The sequence below is a fragment of the Hemitrygon akajei genome, chromosome 31 (assembly GCF_048418815.1).
Source record: "Hemitrygon akajei chromosome 31, sHemAka1.3, whole genome shotgun sequence".
NCBI lineage: Eukaryota > Metazoa > Chordata > Chondrichthyes > Myliobatiformes > Dasyatidae > Hemitrygon > Hemitrygon akajei.
This window is the reverse complement of record NC_133154.1, coordinates 37,747,935-37,764,632: the sequence shown is the minus strand read 5'-3', so window position 1 is coordinate 37,764,632 and position 16,698 is coordinate 37,747,935. Positions and strand designations below refer to the sequence as shown.

At 43.1% G+C, this 16,698-nt stretch overlaps 1 protein-coding gene across 2 annotated transcripts in view; it reads left to right on the top strand.

The window, feature by feature from the left end:
• The window catches only part of LOC140719226 (serine/threonine-protein phosphatase 6 regulatory subunit 3-like), a 214,264-nt gene that overhangs the window by 178,388 nt on the left and 19,178 nt on the right, over positions 1 to 16,698 (top strand). Inside the window, exons 21-23 of one of the 2 annotated variants that reach the window (XM_073033682.1) lie at positions 1,604 to 1,787; positions 5,266 to 5,388; positions 12,055 to 12,153. In XM_073033682.1, coding sequence (XP_072889783.1) covers positions 1,604 to 1,787; positions 5,266 to 5,388; positions 12,055 to 12,153 — 406 coding nt within the window. The remainder of the gene's footprint in view (positions 1 to 1,603; positions 1,788 to 5,265; positions 5,389 to 12,054; positions 12,154 to 16,698) is intronic. The other variant, XM_073033683.1, reaches the window with a different exon arrangement.

Genomic DNA, 16,698 nt, shown 5'->3' with positions numbered 1-16,698 from the left:
AGTATATTAAGAATTGAAACTGGAGCATGAGTATGAAGACAATCAGATTAGACTGAACTGATTTAGCTCAGTTAGTAACAGCCCAGGAAAACCTAAACTTCATGCAGAGTCAGTGCCCAGTTAGATAAATGTGGGCAAAATAATGAGACAGTTTGAACATCACTCTAGACCCGACTGAGCCAGGGGGATGATGAATCCATTGTTGATAAACTTAATGATTCTGAAATTTGTTCTCCTGGGGACATTTCTGAAGAATTGCTGTAATGCAGTCTAGTTTTGAACAGAGCTTGCAACACACGCTGTTGAGGCTTTGATGTGGTGCTAATAACCATCTTTGCTTCTGGGATCTAACCCTGGCATGTCATTGCCTTGGAGTCAGCAGGGGGAGAAGTATTCAGAAGCATCAGGATTAGATTGTGGTGAGGGAAGGGTGTGCGAAGATCATAAAACCGTAAGACATAGGAGAAGAAATAGGATATTCAGCCCATCAAGTGTGCTCTGCCATTCCATCATGGCAGATTCCAGATCCTGCCTTCTCGCCATATCCCTTGATGCCCTGACCAATCAGGAAATGATCAACTTCCACCTTAAATATACCCACAGATTTGGCCTCCACCGCAGTCTGTGGCAGAACATTCCACAGATTTGCTACTACTCCTTACCTCTGTTCAAAAGCATCACCCCTTAATTTTGAGGCAGTGCTTGTTCTGGATGCCCCCACCATAGGAAACATCCTTTACACTCCATCTTATCTATTCCTTTCAACATTAGGTAGGTTTCAATGAGATCCCTTCCCCCTCATTCTTTTAAATTCCAGTGAGTACAGGCCCAAAGCTGTCAAACACTCCTCAAATGTTACCCCCTTCATTCCTGGAATCATCCTTGTAAACCTTCTCTGGACTCTCCAATGACAACACATCTTTTCTGAGATACGGTGTCCAGAACCGTTGACAGTACTCCATGTGCAGCTGACTAGTGTCTTATAAAGGCTCTGCATTATCTCCTTGCTTTTATATTCTATTCCCCTTGAAATAGGATATTTGCATTTGCCTTCTTTACCATAGACTCAACCTGTAAATTAACCTTCTGGGAGTCTTGCACGAGGACTCCTAAGTCCATTTTCACCTCTGATATTTGAATTTTCTCCCCAATAGTCTGCACTGTTGTTCCTTTCACCAAAATTATTATCATACATTTCCCAACACTGTATTCCATCTGCCACCTTTTTGCTCATTCTCCTAATTTGTCCAAGTCCTGCTGCAGTCGCATTGCTTCCTCAGCACTACCTACCTCTCCACCTATCTTTGTATCATCCGCAAACCTTGCCATGAAGCTATCAATTCCATTATCTAACTCATTGACAAACAATGTGAAAAGCAGCAGTCCTAATACTGACCCCTGAGGAACACCACCAGTCACCAGCATCCAACCAGAAAAGGCCTTTTATTCCCACTCGCTGCCTCCTGCCTGTCAGCCATGCCAGTATCTTTCCAGTAAAGCCACAGGATTTTATATTGTAAAGCAGCCTCATGTGGCACTTTACCAAATGTCTTCTGAAAATCCAAGTAAATGGCATCCACTGCCTCATAATCTGTTTCTGCAGAGACTTTGGACATGCATAGCAGTGGAGAAGATGACAAAGTGCCAGACGCCACGAAAACGGGTATGATGTCACAGACGGGCACAGAAAAAGCAGCTGTAGAAAACATGGTGGTTCTCAATGGCTCCGTGCCAGAAGCGGTCTTATCGTCTGAGGTGAACAATCCAGAAGCTAAAACACGCACAAGGTATTTATGAAAAATGGTTGGGGATAACTGCACTGGAAGATGTGAGTTACCATGTGTTATATTCGAGGCTTTGCAAGGCAAGGATGAAGGACATTGATGCCATAAAGGATCAGGGTCCTGAACTGTTTGTGGGTCTGGCCTAAGGTGGTGTTGGATAACTTTACAGATGAGTTAACTCAGGTTTTAAGTTCACAAGGTTAACTGAAGCTTTATGTCCATCACAAGAGAGGAATTCAATTCGATTGTATGTGGCAGTGCTACTTTTACAGAGGCACGTTAAACTTGTAGGGTATATTGTGCTAAGCTATACAGTGATGAAATCAGAGTTTCTGAACCATCTGTTAGTGTCACTCTGGATAGAACATCGAACACAGAACAGTACAGGTCCTTCAGCAAAATGTCGTGCCAACCTGTTGCCCTACTCCAAGATCAATCTAACCTTTCCCTCCCACATAGCCTCCATTTTTCTATCAACTGTGTGCCTATCTCAGAGTATCTTAAATGACCTTAATGTATCTGCTTCTACTACCACTCTTGGCAGTGTGTTCCACACACCCACCAATTTGTGTGAAAAAAATCTGCCTGTTACCTTCCCTATATACTTACCTCCAATCACCTTAAATTATCCCCTCTTGTGATAGCCATTTCTACCCTAGGGAAAAGGTGCAATTTGTTATACACCTCAATCAAGTTACCTGTCATCTTCTTTTGCTCCAAAGAGAAGACTCCAAGCTTGCTCAACATTTCCTCATGCTTTCTAAGCCTCCTGGTAAATCTTTGCACCCTCTCTAAAGCTTCCATGTCATTCCTATAATGAGGCAACCAGACCTGAACACTGTACTCCAAGTGTGGTCTAAGCAGAGTTTTACAGAGATGCAATGTTAACTTGCAGTTCTTGAACACAGTTCCCCAATTAGTGAAGGCCAACACAGCATACACCTTCTTAACCACCCAATCAACTTGCAGGGCAACTTTGATGGGATCTATGTACGTGGACCCCAGGATCTCACAGCTAATAATCCTGTCATTTACTCTGTACTCTGCCCTCAAGTTCGACCTTCCAGAATGTATCATTTCACACTTAACCGGTAAACTCCATCTGCCTTGCTCTGCATCCTGTCAGTATCTTGATCTTCTGCACTACCCACCTGATTCGTGTAATCTTCAATAATATTCATGCTTTGCCTGGTAACCATTAAATCCTGGACAGATCTCTGGTTATCTTAATAAAAGATTACTTTCATCTTTGGCAAGTAAATGAAATTTCTTTAATAATGAAATCTATAATTATTTCATTGTATTTTATTTTGGAGGGGTATACATGATCTTTCCAGAATGTATTGAAATTATTTTGTGGGTCAGAAAAAAATTGACAAAATAACCCAATCTGAATTGGTGATTGAAGTTGTATTGGCTGGCAGGCAGAGACTGTGACTGCTCTGAATGTGATTGCAGAATCTATGTCGCACGACTTCACTGTGGAATGTGGAGTATTTTCTCCAATGACAGTGAGTCGTCCCCTTGCGAACTGTGTATGACACACGTTCAAAGTCAACATGAAGCCAGGGAGGGAAAATATAATTCTCAGCCTTGCATCCAAAACATCTCAAATCATTCTGATCATGCTGTCAAAATTTCCGAAGCTATTCTTGTGAATGCAAAAGTGTTAATGAAGGGTAATTGTTCATCTTGAAAAGAGAAAGCTGCTACTGGGAAGGAGTAACAGTTTTGATAGTGAAGAGTCAGGTTCCATTAGTCTTTCCACTGCTTCCCTGCTTCCACTTGAGAATTCACTGTGCAATTTTGTTTGGCTTTAGTGTGCTCAAGCATTTACAATTCCTTGAAAAAATATTCGGCCCTTACAACTATTTTCACATTTTATTATCTCATTTTCTAAATTTAAAATGTATTCAAGTAGGACTTTTGAGCTAATCTATGAAAGATTGTGTGTCATGTCAAATCAAAAGGAAAATTCCAGAACTTGTCAAAAATTTACAAAAGCCAAAATTATGAGGCTGGAAAAGTATTCATCCTCTTTGTAATTACTATGCTACCTTTCCTCTAGCAATATACGTATTACCTTACCAATTCACCAAGTTTGTTGCTGTAGAAAATTGGAGGATCACCTATTTTCAATGAATTCATAAGAATAAATACGCCCTCTCTCTATGGGGTCCAACATTATGGTAGATTTTCAACAGACCAAACCAAAATGAAGACAAAAGAGCAAGTCAGGGAAATGATAATAGAGAAGCCCAAATCTAGTGGAAGGGTACAAGACCATCTCAAAGTCAGTGAACATACCTCAGAGCTCAGTGCAGTTAATTGTGAAAAAGTGGAAAAAATATGAAACCACAGCTGCACTGCCATGGTCAGGCCACTCCTCTAAACTTAATTGCTGCAGAAGTCAGTGGCTACAACTGGAGATGAAGATCGTAGCTCCACACAAAGTCCTTGGACTAAAAGAGTATTTGTGGAAGAGTAGCAAGGAAGAAGTCCTGGCTCAAAAAAAATCATATCCTTGCCCGTAAAGACTTTTCAAAGCATTACTTAGAAGATACTGTAAAGATGTGGAAGAAAGTCTTGTGGAGCTTTCTGGCCTCAACTCTAAGCAGTACATGTGGCATAAATCTAACACTGCACATCAGCCAGGTAAAACTATCCCTACTGTAAAGTATGGCAAGGTAGCATCATGTTATGGGGATGCTTTTCAATAGCAGGGACTAGAAATCTGATCAGGATTGATGGGAAGATGAATGCTGCTAAATACAGAGAGATCCTGGATAAAAACCTGCTAACTTCTGCCAGAAAGCTTAAACTGGAGAGGAACAGAAGGCAAACAACCCAAAGCACATTGCTGGAGCAACCGTGGAGTGGCTTCAAATGAAGAAAATTGATATCTTTGAGTGGCCCAGTCACAGTCCTGATTGAACATCTCTGGCAAGACCTCAAGAATGCGGTCCACAGTCGCTCCCCAGCTAACCTGGCACAGCTTGAGCAACTTTGCAAGAAGGAATGGGCAAATCTTGCTCCATCATGTTGTGCAAAACCAATAGATATTTATCCAAAAAGACTACTGACTGTAATAGCTGTGAGAGGTGGTTTAATTAAGTACTGAGCAAAGGGGGATGAATACTTTTGAATTGTTGACATTTCAGTTTTTGACTTTTTAGTTTTTCAATGTTTTACAATTTTCCCTGTTTTTATTTTGGGTTTGGCTGTTAAAAAAAAATGGAGCATGTAATTCACAAATAGAAATTCTCAATTAAATTGATCAAAATCCCTAGTTGTAATACTCATTTATGTGAACAAAGGGTTGGGGGTTGAATATTTTACCAGGCTGTGTACTCTGTGCTTGTAATAGTTAAATATTTATTAACAATGAACACATTTTGTAATGGTTTTGTTTCTGAAGGGGATCAGGAAGATGAAATCCCCCTCCCTTAATGAAGCTCAATGGTCTAAATTTCTTGTGCAGTGAGGAAGAACTCTTAACTACCTCCGAAGTCGGGCCTACTGCAGGAAGTGTACAAGACAGCTCCGAGGCCTCAAAAGTTAGTCCTGTCCCCCAAGCTTCAGAATCTGAGCGGCATGAACAGAGGTACGAATTTAATGAATAAGGGGAAATAGCTTGCAAAGATTTTAAGGAGACCTGAGGGGCAACTTTTTTCACAGAGAATGGTGGGAGCAAACTGCCCAAGGAAGCAGTTGAGGCAGATACATTCAGACAGGTACATTGATAGCTGAGGTTTAGACTGGAGGTAAGTAGAATGCTTATTAAGCTCATCCATGTTGGACAAGATCCCTACCTCTCACCAAGGTAGAAATCTTGGCCAGCATGGATGAGTTAGGCTGAAGGACCTTTCTTCATCCTGATCAGAGAAACTCAGAGCCAAACCATAATAACATCCTGCACCCTGCATCACACTCAGGTACAGGAGTGGTGTCCATCATGGTCTGCTACTGCTGTAGCCCACCCATTTCAGGATCTGATGTACTGTGTGTTCAGAGATGCTCTTCTGCATGCCACTGTTGTTATTTGAGTTACTGTCACCTTGTCAGTTTGAACCAGTCTGACCATTCTCCTCTCATCTCTCATTAACAAGGCATTTTCACCCTCAGAACTGAACAAAACCATTCTCTGAAGGTGGTGAGGTGAGTGCTACACCTGCCCTCACCACCATTCAGGGCCCCAGACAGTCCTTCCAGGTGAGGCGACACTTCACCTGTGAGTCGGCTGGTGTGGTATACATAAGAACATAAACATAAGAGATAGGAGCAGGAGCAGGCCAATCGGCCCCTCAAGCCTGCTCCGCCATTCAACAAGATCATGGCTGATCCAATCTTAACTCTAGTTTTCACCGAATCCCACAAGGCAACAGTGCCAACCAACAGGGCACCATGCCGACCATTCTATTTTATTATTCATCCCGCCCAAACCCATGTGATCACCCGGGGAAAAAAAAACGAGTTGCCAATTGAGGAGAAAAAATCTGGAAAATTCCTCTCCGACCCATCCAGGCTATCGAAAACTGGTCCAGGAGATCACATGGCTGATCTAAACCTAGCCTCATGTCCACTTACCTGCTCGCTCACCGTATCCCCTAATGCCATTTTTATCCAGGAAAATGTCTATCTCCGTTTTGAATTTATTGAATGTAGTAGCTTCCACAGCTCTCTGGGGCAGTAAATTCCACAGCCCCACTACCCTCTGAGTGAAGAAATTTCTCCGCATCTCAGTCCTGGAACGGCATCCCCTTATTTTAAGATTATGCCCCCTAGTCCTAGTTTCACCCATCATTGGGAACATTCTCCCCGCATCCACCCGATCAAGCCCCTTCACAATCTTATATGTTTCAATAAGATCACCTCTCATTCTTCGGAACTCCAATGAGTAGAGTCCCAATCTACTCAACCTCTCATCATCCATCAACCCACCCATCCCCGGAATTAACCTAGTGAACCTTCTCTGCACTGCCTCTGGTGCTCACGGTGTGGCCTTTTATATATTGGTGAGACCTGACGCAGACTAGGAAACTGTTTCGCTGAACACCTACGCTCAGTCTGCCAGAGAAAGCAGGATCTCCCAGTGGCCACACATTTTAATTCCACATCCCATTCCCATTCTGATATGTCTATCCATGGCCTCCTCTACTGTCAAAATGAATCCAAACTCAGTTTGGAGGAACAACACCTTGTATACCGGCTGGGTAGCCTCCAACCTGATGGCATGAACATTGACTTCTCTAACTTCCGTTAATGCCCCTCCTCCCCTTCTTACCCCATCCCTGACATATTTAGTTGTTTGTTTTTTTTTCTCTCTCTCTGCCCATCAATCTGCCTGTTCTGCATCTCCCTCTGATGCTCCCCCCCCCACCTTTCTTTCTCCCGAGGCCTCCCGTCCCATAATCCTTTCCCTTCTCTAGCTCTGTATCCCTTTTGCCAATTGCCTTTCCAGCTCTTAGAAGACCAGAGGGGGTGGGATGAAACTATCATTTTGCATTTCCCCCTCCCCCCACTACTTTCAAATCTCTTAGTATCTTTCCCTTCAGTTAGACCTGACAAAGGGTCTCGGCCCGAAACGTCGACAGTGCTTCTCCCTATAGGTGCTGCCTGGCCTGCTGTGTTCCACCAGCATTTTGTGTGTGTTGTTTGAATGTCCCAAGTTGTAATAGGGTTGCACTAACTGCCACGCTGCTGTGGCATCCCCATTTTCCACACATGGTTAATAAGGGTTTCGCAATGCATGGGTTAATCGGTTTGAAGATTGCTACTAATTAAAGAGCCGTTTAACAAATTTTGAATAGTTGTTTATGGCAAAGAGGCTGGGTAAGTAGGGACATTACAGAGGACATATACAAGATTTCCAGATGGTATTTGATAAGATGACATATGAAGATAGAAATTCAGGCATGGTATAAGGAAGTGTAGCAATGCAAATAGAAAGTTGCTGAGTGGCAGCTAACAAAGAAATATATTGTTAATGCTGTTTGAAACTGGAAAAAAAAAATCCTACACTGTATATAACAATTAATACCAGAGATTCTGCAGATGCTGGCAACCCAGAGTAACACATACCAAATGCTGGAGGAACTTGGCAGCTTCTGTGGAGAGAAATAAAAAGTCAATGGTTTGGGCCATTGAGTCCCATCATCAGAACTGGAAAGCAAAGGTGAAGAAGCTAGAATAGGTGAAGGAGAGGAAAGAGTACAAGCTGGCAGGTGATTGGTGAGACTGCCAGCAGGCGGTGGGGAATGGTGGGTGGAAACGTTTGAGTTGAGGAAGAATGAATCTGATAGGTAAGGTGTGTGGAGCATGGGAGGGAAAGAAGAGTGGCACCAGGCATGGGGGAGGGTTGATGGGCGGTGAGGAGAAGGGGGTAAAAGGGGAAACTGAATGGGGAATAGGAGAGAGAAGGAGGGAGGTTGGGCGCATTAGAGAAATTAATGTTCATGCTGTTAGGTTGGAATATGAGGTGGTACTCCTCCTTCATGACAGTAGAGGAGCCCATGGACCGACATGTTGGAGTGAGGATTAGAATTAAAATAGTTGACCAGCAGGAATCCTGCTTGTTGCAGATGGAACAAATGTGCTTTTTTGCATGCTACACTGTATATAATTGTTGATTATGTTGTCCACTTATAATATTGGGGTATTTGAATAATTTTTAATTAGGCACAAGAAGCATAAATGAACTTTGAATAAGACAAATGTCAGGAATTGCAGGAAAGGCCTGCAATTCTGTTGCTGTTTCCACTGGAGATGTTAACTGTGCATGCATTGAATGTTTTCACAATTAAAAATCCATTTGATGTAGTGACTGATGTAAGCATTTTTGTAGTTTGGAGAATCAGTGGCAAATATCTTCATTATAATGTGAGGAGCACAGTTGTACTTTTCACATGGCATTGTTGGATCAGGGGATGTTTTTATCATAGGAAGTGATTAAGATAGTTTAGAGAAAATTGGATAAATGAGTTCAAGCCCCACCCAGGAGATCTGTGCACATAATTTACTCTTAGATTTCATTGTAGCATTGGATGAACATAGAGATCCCATCTAATTATGGCAGGGTGGAGTTCTTCCACTCTCCCTACAAACAGTTAACCTTTAAACAGCATCACTTTTACACTTAACATGAGAGTACTTATTTATTTTATTCTGGGTTTTGTTGTCTTCAAGTTAGCTGCTGAATCTTGTGTTTCTAAAGTGAGTGCATCTCAAAATTCTTTGGTGCATTATGAAGTGCTCCCTCTGCCTAACCCCAGTACATGTCAGGTGAACATAAGGAGTCAGATTGATGTATTTCTTAGTGCTCAGTACATCTTAGTGCTGTGAACTTGAAACATTACACTTGAAATGTAGTGTTTGTTGGAATGGGAGTAAAGTGTACTTGAAAGCACTGAGGTTGTGCAAGAGAGTGTTGCTGCATCAGGAAGTATTGTATGAAGATTATTTGGTCTCAGCCGGAAATGTTGACTGTTCATTTCCATGGATGCTGCCTGACCTGCTGAGTTCCTCCAGCATTTTGTGTGGTATGTGTTGCTTTGGATTTCCATCATCTGCAGAATTTCTTGTGTTTATGAAGATTTTGTTTGTGGTGGCAGTTGTTTAATCAACACACACAAAATGCCAGAAGAACTCAATGGGTGCTTCCCCTAGCATTTTATGTGTGTTGATCAAACTTCTTGATGGTCCTAGACTTCACAATGTCAAACGGATTGAATTGGCTTTTACTGACACAGCCTGTGGGGATCTCAAGGAAAATGAAGGCTGGTCTGGCAAGTGGTTGAGGAATATGTTCAACTCTGATATTAAATGGCAGAGTTGACCGAGTACTGATGTTATGTGCTTGTAAAGAGGTGTGGACTGAGATCATCTGTGGCTTTGAAACTGAACCCTGGCAAGTGTAGGCACTGAGAAAGGCAGGCACCATACGTAGGTTGTGAGAATGGGGAGACTGAATGAGAGCATATTGAAATACTTGTGTAAAAGGAGATTGAAATAGGCTTTGTTCATGGATCGCTCAGAAATCTGATGGCAGAGGGGAAGAAGCCATTCCTAAAACATTAAATGTGCATCTTCAATTTCACCTCATGAATTGTCAACTTGTCCTGGATGTTAAGAGACCTTCATGGTGGATACTGGATACCACCATGTTTCTTATCTGTGTTCTGTGTAAAAAGTTAAGATGTCTATTCTGCATCCAATTGTAAAGAATCACCATAAATAATGGCTGTTCAGCCTCTCAGTTCCACCTTTTCAAAAGTACTTGTTACATTTGGTTAACAAGAGCTCCTCCATAAGATGTTATTTCTGGGTTCCTTTGTATATCTTTGTTAGGTGTCTGTTTTCATTCCCTGCATCATGTTTTGCCCATCTGTTGCAGTTTCATTTGCTTCTCAATCTCCCTCCCCCACCACCACCCCCGCCCCCTCAAAAGGCCGAACGTGGTACAATCATGTTGGTCCCTGCATGTCACCACACCAGCCTCCTCACCCAACATCCAACAGGATCTCACTGCCAGTAATATCTTTCCCTGTCTCCTCTTTATGCAAGGACCACTCTCTTCATGACTGCCTGAGCTGCTCAACCCTCCCAACCCCAGTCCACTTGCACTTTCACCCACAACTGTAGGAGGTGTGACACCTGTCATTTCACCTCCTTTGACATCACCCAGGAGCCTAAACAGCCCTTTCAAGGTTCATCTGCGCCTCTTCCAACCCGGACTGCTGCACTTGATGCCTGCTGTACATTGGAGAAACCTAAGCTCTTGCACTCCATCTTCATCGGCCATCTTCAGCTTCTGGCTGCATGTTAAACTCTAACTCCCTCACCAACCAGTCTGTCGTCAGCTTTCTCCATTGCTACAGACAGGCCAAACCCAGACTGGAAGATCAACTCTCGGGTGGCTTTGTTATAAACACTGGATTTTCCAGTTTCATGTAGCTCACATGGCCACATGTATAGATTATCCTTTTCCACACACCCACTTGGGTTTCTCTTCTCTATGTTCACATTTCCTCCCCTCCTCCACCTGGTTTCATCTGTATACCATCCTTTCCCCATCTAATTCCACCTCTCACCTCTCAACTTTGACATTGCTATATACTGGTCCAATGAATGGTCTCAGTCCGAAATGTCGACTGTTTAATTCCCTCCATAGATGGTGTCTGACCTGTTGAGTTCCCTCCACATTTTCTGTGTGTTACTGGTAATCTTTCCTCTTCCCCATTCCCAATGGTAGATGTTGACGTAACATTTTGTCTCCACAGATGTTCGAGTTTATTGTTATTCAATCATACATATAGACAGCTAAACAAGACAGCACACCTCTGGGGCCAAGGTGAAAAGCACAGTGCATATACATACACACAATACATTTAGTTATGATCCAGCACATAGTCACAATACTCCATTAGGACAAGTTCCTTGGTGGCATGGCCTGAAGATTGACAGGTTGACATAAAGTATGAGGTGCATCTTTATGTAAGACAGGATAATGTTACTGGCACTATTATAATAAAATAATTTTTTGACGTGCTGAGTTCTTCCATTGTTCTGTTGTTAAGATTCCAGCATCGGCAGTCTCAATTGTCTTGACTTCTGAGCTTCTGAAAGTCTTTTTACCTTAACTCCATAGTAATCTTGTAGACGAGGGTTTCTAATCTCTGTAGGGAGACGTTTTGCCTTCTTACATGTGAACTAGTTTTATTTTGTTTTACTTTGAATATTTCCATAAGACATGGGAGCAGAAGTATGCCATTTAGCTCATGAGGCCTCCCCCCCCCCACCCTGTAACCTTTGATGCCCTTACTAATCAACCTCTTTTAATACAAAAGATTTGGAGTGTTTTATATCAGAATTTTGAGGGCTGTTTAACAATGGTAGCCCCCATTTTGAAGACTCTGTTAATGCCTATTTACAATGATAAAAATAAATAAAATCTCAATGCTTTTGATGTGACTAAATGTGTTTCTACCAATATCCAAGGTTGTTAGATTTTGCATTCTGAGATTCTAGCTATTTTTATCTTGAGACTAATGGTTTTGAGTTTGACATGTCAGCACAGCCATTTGGAAATGGGGTTTAGTGCTGCCTCTTACCTAGTCTTGTTAGAGCTTTGGGCCATAGGCAAGTGGAAAGATTCCTTCCACGTGGATGAGTACAAGGGCATAACAAGAACCAGGGGTGTGGGTGCAGTTAGGGGGTGGAGAGGATTTCCTTTAACCCCACAAAGTAATGACTTGGTTTCTGTTGTGATTAGCACGTCAAAGGTATCTGATGACGAGGCAAGGAGTCAGAAGACGTTCTCTCCAGTTTTAAATGGTGCTGTGGATGGGACATCTGCGAAAATGGAAAACAAGTGAGTTTGCAGAGAGGTGGCACTGATGCACAGCCCCAGTCAGCATAGTGATTAAAATATCACTTACCGCCAGCTACCATGACATCAGTAGTCACGTAATCCACATCGACAATATCCTGGCCTGACTAACTCATCTTTGTTTGCACTATTGGTACACCTAACACATATATTTCCACAAAATTTTATAGCAAACTGTAGAACAGCAACATGATGAACTTAGTTCTTCACATATTTTCCTTTAAGCAGATACACATTCCACTATTAAATATGTTTACATCACTCTATAAAGCAGTTGTATTCTAAGTCATCTCCAGTAAATGTGTGTTTCCTTGTGTCTGGATTTTTATTGTGCACATTTAAACCTATGCCTTTGTCATTGCTTCATTTCTACCTTTTGTGTGATGTAATGTTATGGCTTTAGAAGGCATTGGTCAGACTTCACTTTGAATATTGTGAGCAGTTTTGGGCCCCTCATCTAAGAAAAGTAGCAGGGATAAGTTCCCACTATCTATTAAATGCAACCAATAGCATGCATCTCAAATAGCCTATGACATCCAACTTCAACACCTGGCCTTTATGTGTGGCTTAGTTACTAAGCCTGGTGGGACCACTTCTACTGACAGGAGAAGGGGCAAAGGCGGGTCTGGTCTGCGTGGTTGGAAGCTCACCTAGGAGAAGGAAAACTCTGATCTCAAACCTCCGTTACCTTGCGGCTGTACCTACTCCATGGTGAAAGTTTCAAGGGTAAACCCCACGGGGAAAATCTGGAGGTGGAGCCCCTACATTGAGTTCAGCAATGACTGGCAACTCCTGCGATGTCACTGGTGCCAAACTTGCTTTCTGCTGTTCTTTTGCATTCATCATCTGCATGGAGAGGGTGAGGCTCCTGCATGGACAGCAGCTTGTTTTCCATATCGTACTGTCCTGGCTTACATATCATGTAGACAGCTGGCACACAGCGTCCATGGTCAACTGTATCCAATGAAGGGCCTCAGCAAGATCTAAGAAAAGATGTGCTGTCATTGGAGAGGATGGGTTAATGTGTAAGCAGCATTTGCTGGCTCAGGGCCTGTACTCACTGGAGTTTTGATGAATGAGGGGGATATCTCGTTGAAATCTACTGAATATTGAAAGGCCTGGAGTATATGGAGAGGATATTTCCTATAAGACAGCAGAGTTAGGTCATTTGGCCCATCAAGTCTGCTCCGCCATTACATTGTGGCTAAATTATTATCACTGAGCCCTATTACCCTGCTTTCTCCCTATAACCTTTGATGTCCTAACTGGTCAAGAACCTGTCAGGCTCCACTTTAAATATACTCAATGGCTTGGCCTCCCCAGGCATTCATGGCAACAAATTCTACAGATTCACCATCCTCTGGCTAAATAATTTCCTCCTCAACTCTGTTCTAATTGGACATCCCTCTATTCCGAAACTGTGCTCTCTGGTCTGAGGCTCCCTTACTATAGGAAGTTTCATCTCCACATTCAGTCTACATAGGCCTTTCAATATTTGGTAGGATCTCAGTGAAGCCTATTCTTCTAAACTTCCAGTGAGCACAGAGCCGTCAAGCATTCCTCAAGATAATCCTTTCATTCCCGGAACCATTCTCGTGGAAAAACCTCTGGATCGTTTCCATGCCAGAAATTCATCAATTCCATCATCCAAATCATCGACAGGTAACGTGAAAAATAGTAGTCCAAGTATGTTGAGGGAGCTTAAACCAGAGGAGAGTCCCAGAATAAAGGGTGTCCTTTTAGAATGGAGATGAGGGGGAATTTGTTCAGCCAGAGAGTGATGAATCTGTGGAATTCTTTGCCACAGGCAGTGGTGGAGGTCAAGTCTTTATGTACATTTGATGCAGAGGTCAATAGATTCTTGACTGGTCAGAACCATAGAACACTACAGCACAGTACAGGTTCTTCAGCCTTCCATGTTGTGCTGACCCATATAATCCTTAATAAAAAAAGTACTAAACCCACACTACTTTCATCCATGTGCCTGTCCAAGAGGTTCTTAAATACCCCTAATGTTTTAGCCTCCACCAGATTCAGATTCAGTTTATTGCCATTTAGAAACCACAAATGCAATGCAGTTAAAAAATGAGACAACGTTCCCCCAGAATGATATCACAAAAGCATATGACAAAACAGACTACACCAGAAAATCCACGTAATGTTTGGCAATCCCCAATCCAGAGTCCGGAGGGGCTGCTGCGTATTAATATCGCGCTATCGTCTAGCGCAGGGGTGTCAAACTCATTTTAGGTCACGGGCCGGATTGAGCAAAATGCAGCTTCATGCAGGCCGGATCAGTCGGACGCGTGCGAACGCAGCTTTCGTTGCCTCCGTTTTTTCAGCCTGCTGTCATGTGTCTCAGTCTCTGCTATAACTACAAAGTGTTTCACTTTACAAATTCTGTTTCTTATGAAGAAGACTGCCGAATAAACACTAAAAACCCTGAAAACCTGGTACCTGAATAAACTCAGCATTAGCCATATCATATGCCATAGGCGCTTCGATTACTGGGGCCAGCTTTAATAGTAATTAGATATTATCTCGCGGGCCAAAGATAATTCCACCGCGGGCTGAATTTGGCCCGCGGGCCTTGAGTTTGACATATATGGTCTAGCGCGTTCCCTGGAAAGGAGCTCCAAATTCACCAGACAAAAACAAGACCAAAAACTAAAGCTACAAGACCTGCACAAAACCACATAATTACAACATATAGTTACAACAGTGCAAACAAAAGCATAATTGATAAAAAAAACAGACTATGGGCACAGTAAAAATAGTCCAAAGATGTTAAAGGACTGTAAGTTCAAAAGAAATCACCACAGTTTCCACAAGTCCCCAGGGTCCCTACAGACTCGCCATCCCACGTCAGCGGCAGAAGGGAGTACCCCCCGCTATGGACTTCAAGGCGCCGCCGGACTCAGCCTCGCAGACGCAGTACACAATGAAAGCTCTGTCAAAACCAGCCTCGCAGGCGCAGCACACACTGAAAGCAACCTGACTGCAGCGGACTCCGAGTCCTTTGAACCTCCGAGCAGACGACCATCCCCTCCGGCACAGCTTCTCCGAGCACCATCCTCTGCCGAGCGTATTAAGATGGCCCCACCAACGGCCATCGGCAAAGCGACCCCAAGGACTGGGGGCCTGTTCTTCCCAGCAGAGCCCCGGACCTCTCAGAAGCAGCAGCAACGAAGAAGGTCTTCCTGGAATTTCCTGATGTTTCTCCGTGCTTCCACGTCCGTTTTCAATCGATTATGATTGCGCACGGCACCCCACTTCACAAATAACAGATAATCAGTTCCGGAGTGGCCGCTGCAAGCTGCGTCGCACCGCCATCTTGAATAATTGAAAATTGGATCACCACCATCCCTGGCAAGTCATTCCAGGCACTCACAACCCTCTGTTAAAAAAAAAACACAAAAAAAAACTTAACCCTGATGTCTCCCCTAAACTTCTCTCCCTTAATTTTGTACATATGCCCTCTGGTGTTTGCTATTGGTGCCCTGGGAAACAGGTACTGACTATCCACCCTATCTATGCCTCTCATAATCTTGTAGACCTCTATCAAGTCCCCTCTCATTCTTCTACACTCCAAAGAGAAAAGTCCCAGCTCTGCTAACCTTGCTTCATATGACTTGTTCTCCAATCCAGGCAACATCCTGATAAATCTCCTCTGCACCTTCTCCATAGCTTCCACATCCTTCCTATAATGAGGTGACCAGAATTGAACACAATACTCTAAGTGTGGTCTCACCAGAGATTTGTAGAGTTGCAACATGACCTCTCTACTCTTGAACTCAATCCTCCTGTTAATGAAGCCTAGCATCCAATAGGCCTTCTTAACTACCCTATCAACCTGTGCAGTGACCTTGAGGGATGTATGGATTTGAACCCCAAGGTCCCTTTGTTCATCCACACTCTTAAGTAACTGACCATTAATCCTATACAAAGTCTTCTGGTTTGTCCTTCCAAAATGCATCACCTCACACTTGTCTGGATTGAACTCCATCTGCCATTTTTCTGCCCAATTCTGCAGCCTGTCTATATCCTCTTGTAACCTTCAACCACCTATAGCTCCATCCACAACTCCTCCAATCTTCGTGTCATCCGCAAACTTACTCACCCATCCTTCCACCTCTACATCCAGGTCATTTATAAAAATCACAAATAGCAGGGGTCCCAGGACAGATCCCTGCGACACTCCACTAGTCACCGACCTCCAGGCAGAATGCTTTCCTTCCACAACTACCCTCTGCTTTATTCCTTTAAGCCAATTTTTTATCCAAACAGCCAAGGTTCCACTTATCCCTTGCCTCATGACTTTCTGGATGAGTCTCTCATGAGGGACCTTGTCAAATGCTTTGCTAAAGTCCATGTAGACCACATCCACTGCCCTACCCTCATCAATTTCTTTTGTTACCTCTTCAAAAAACTCAATCAGGCTCATGAGGCACGATCTTTCCTTCACAAAGCCAGGATGACTATCCATGAGTAGATTGTACTTCTCCAAATGCTCATAGATCCTATCCT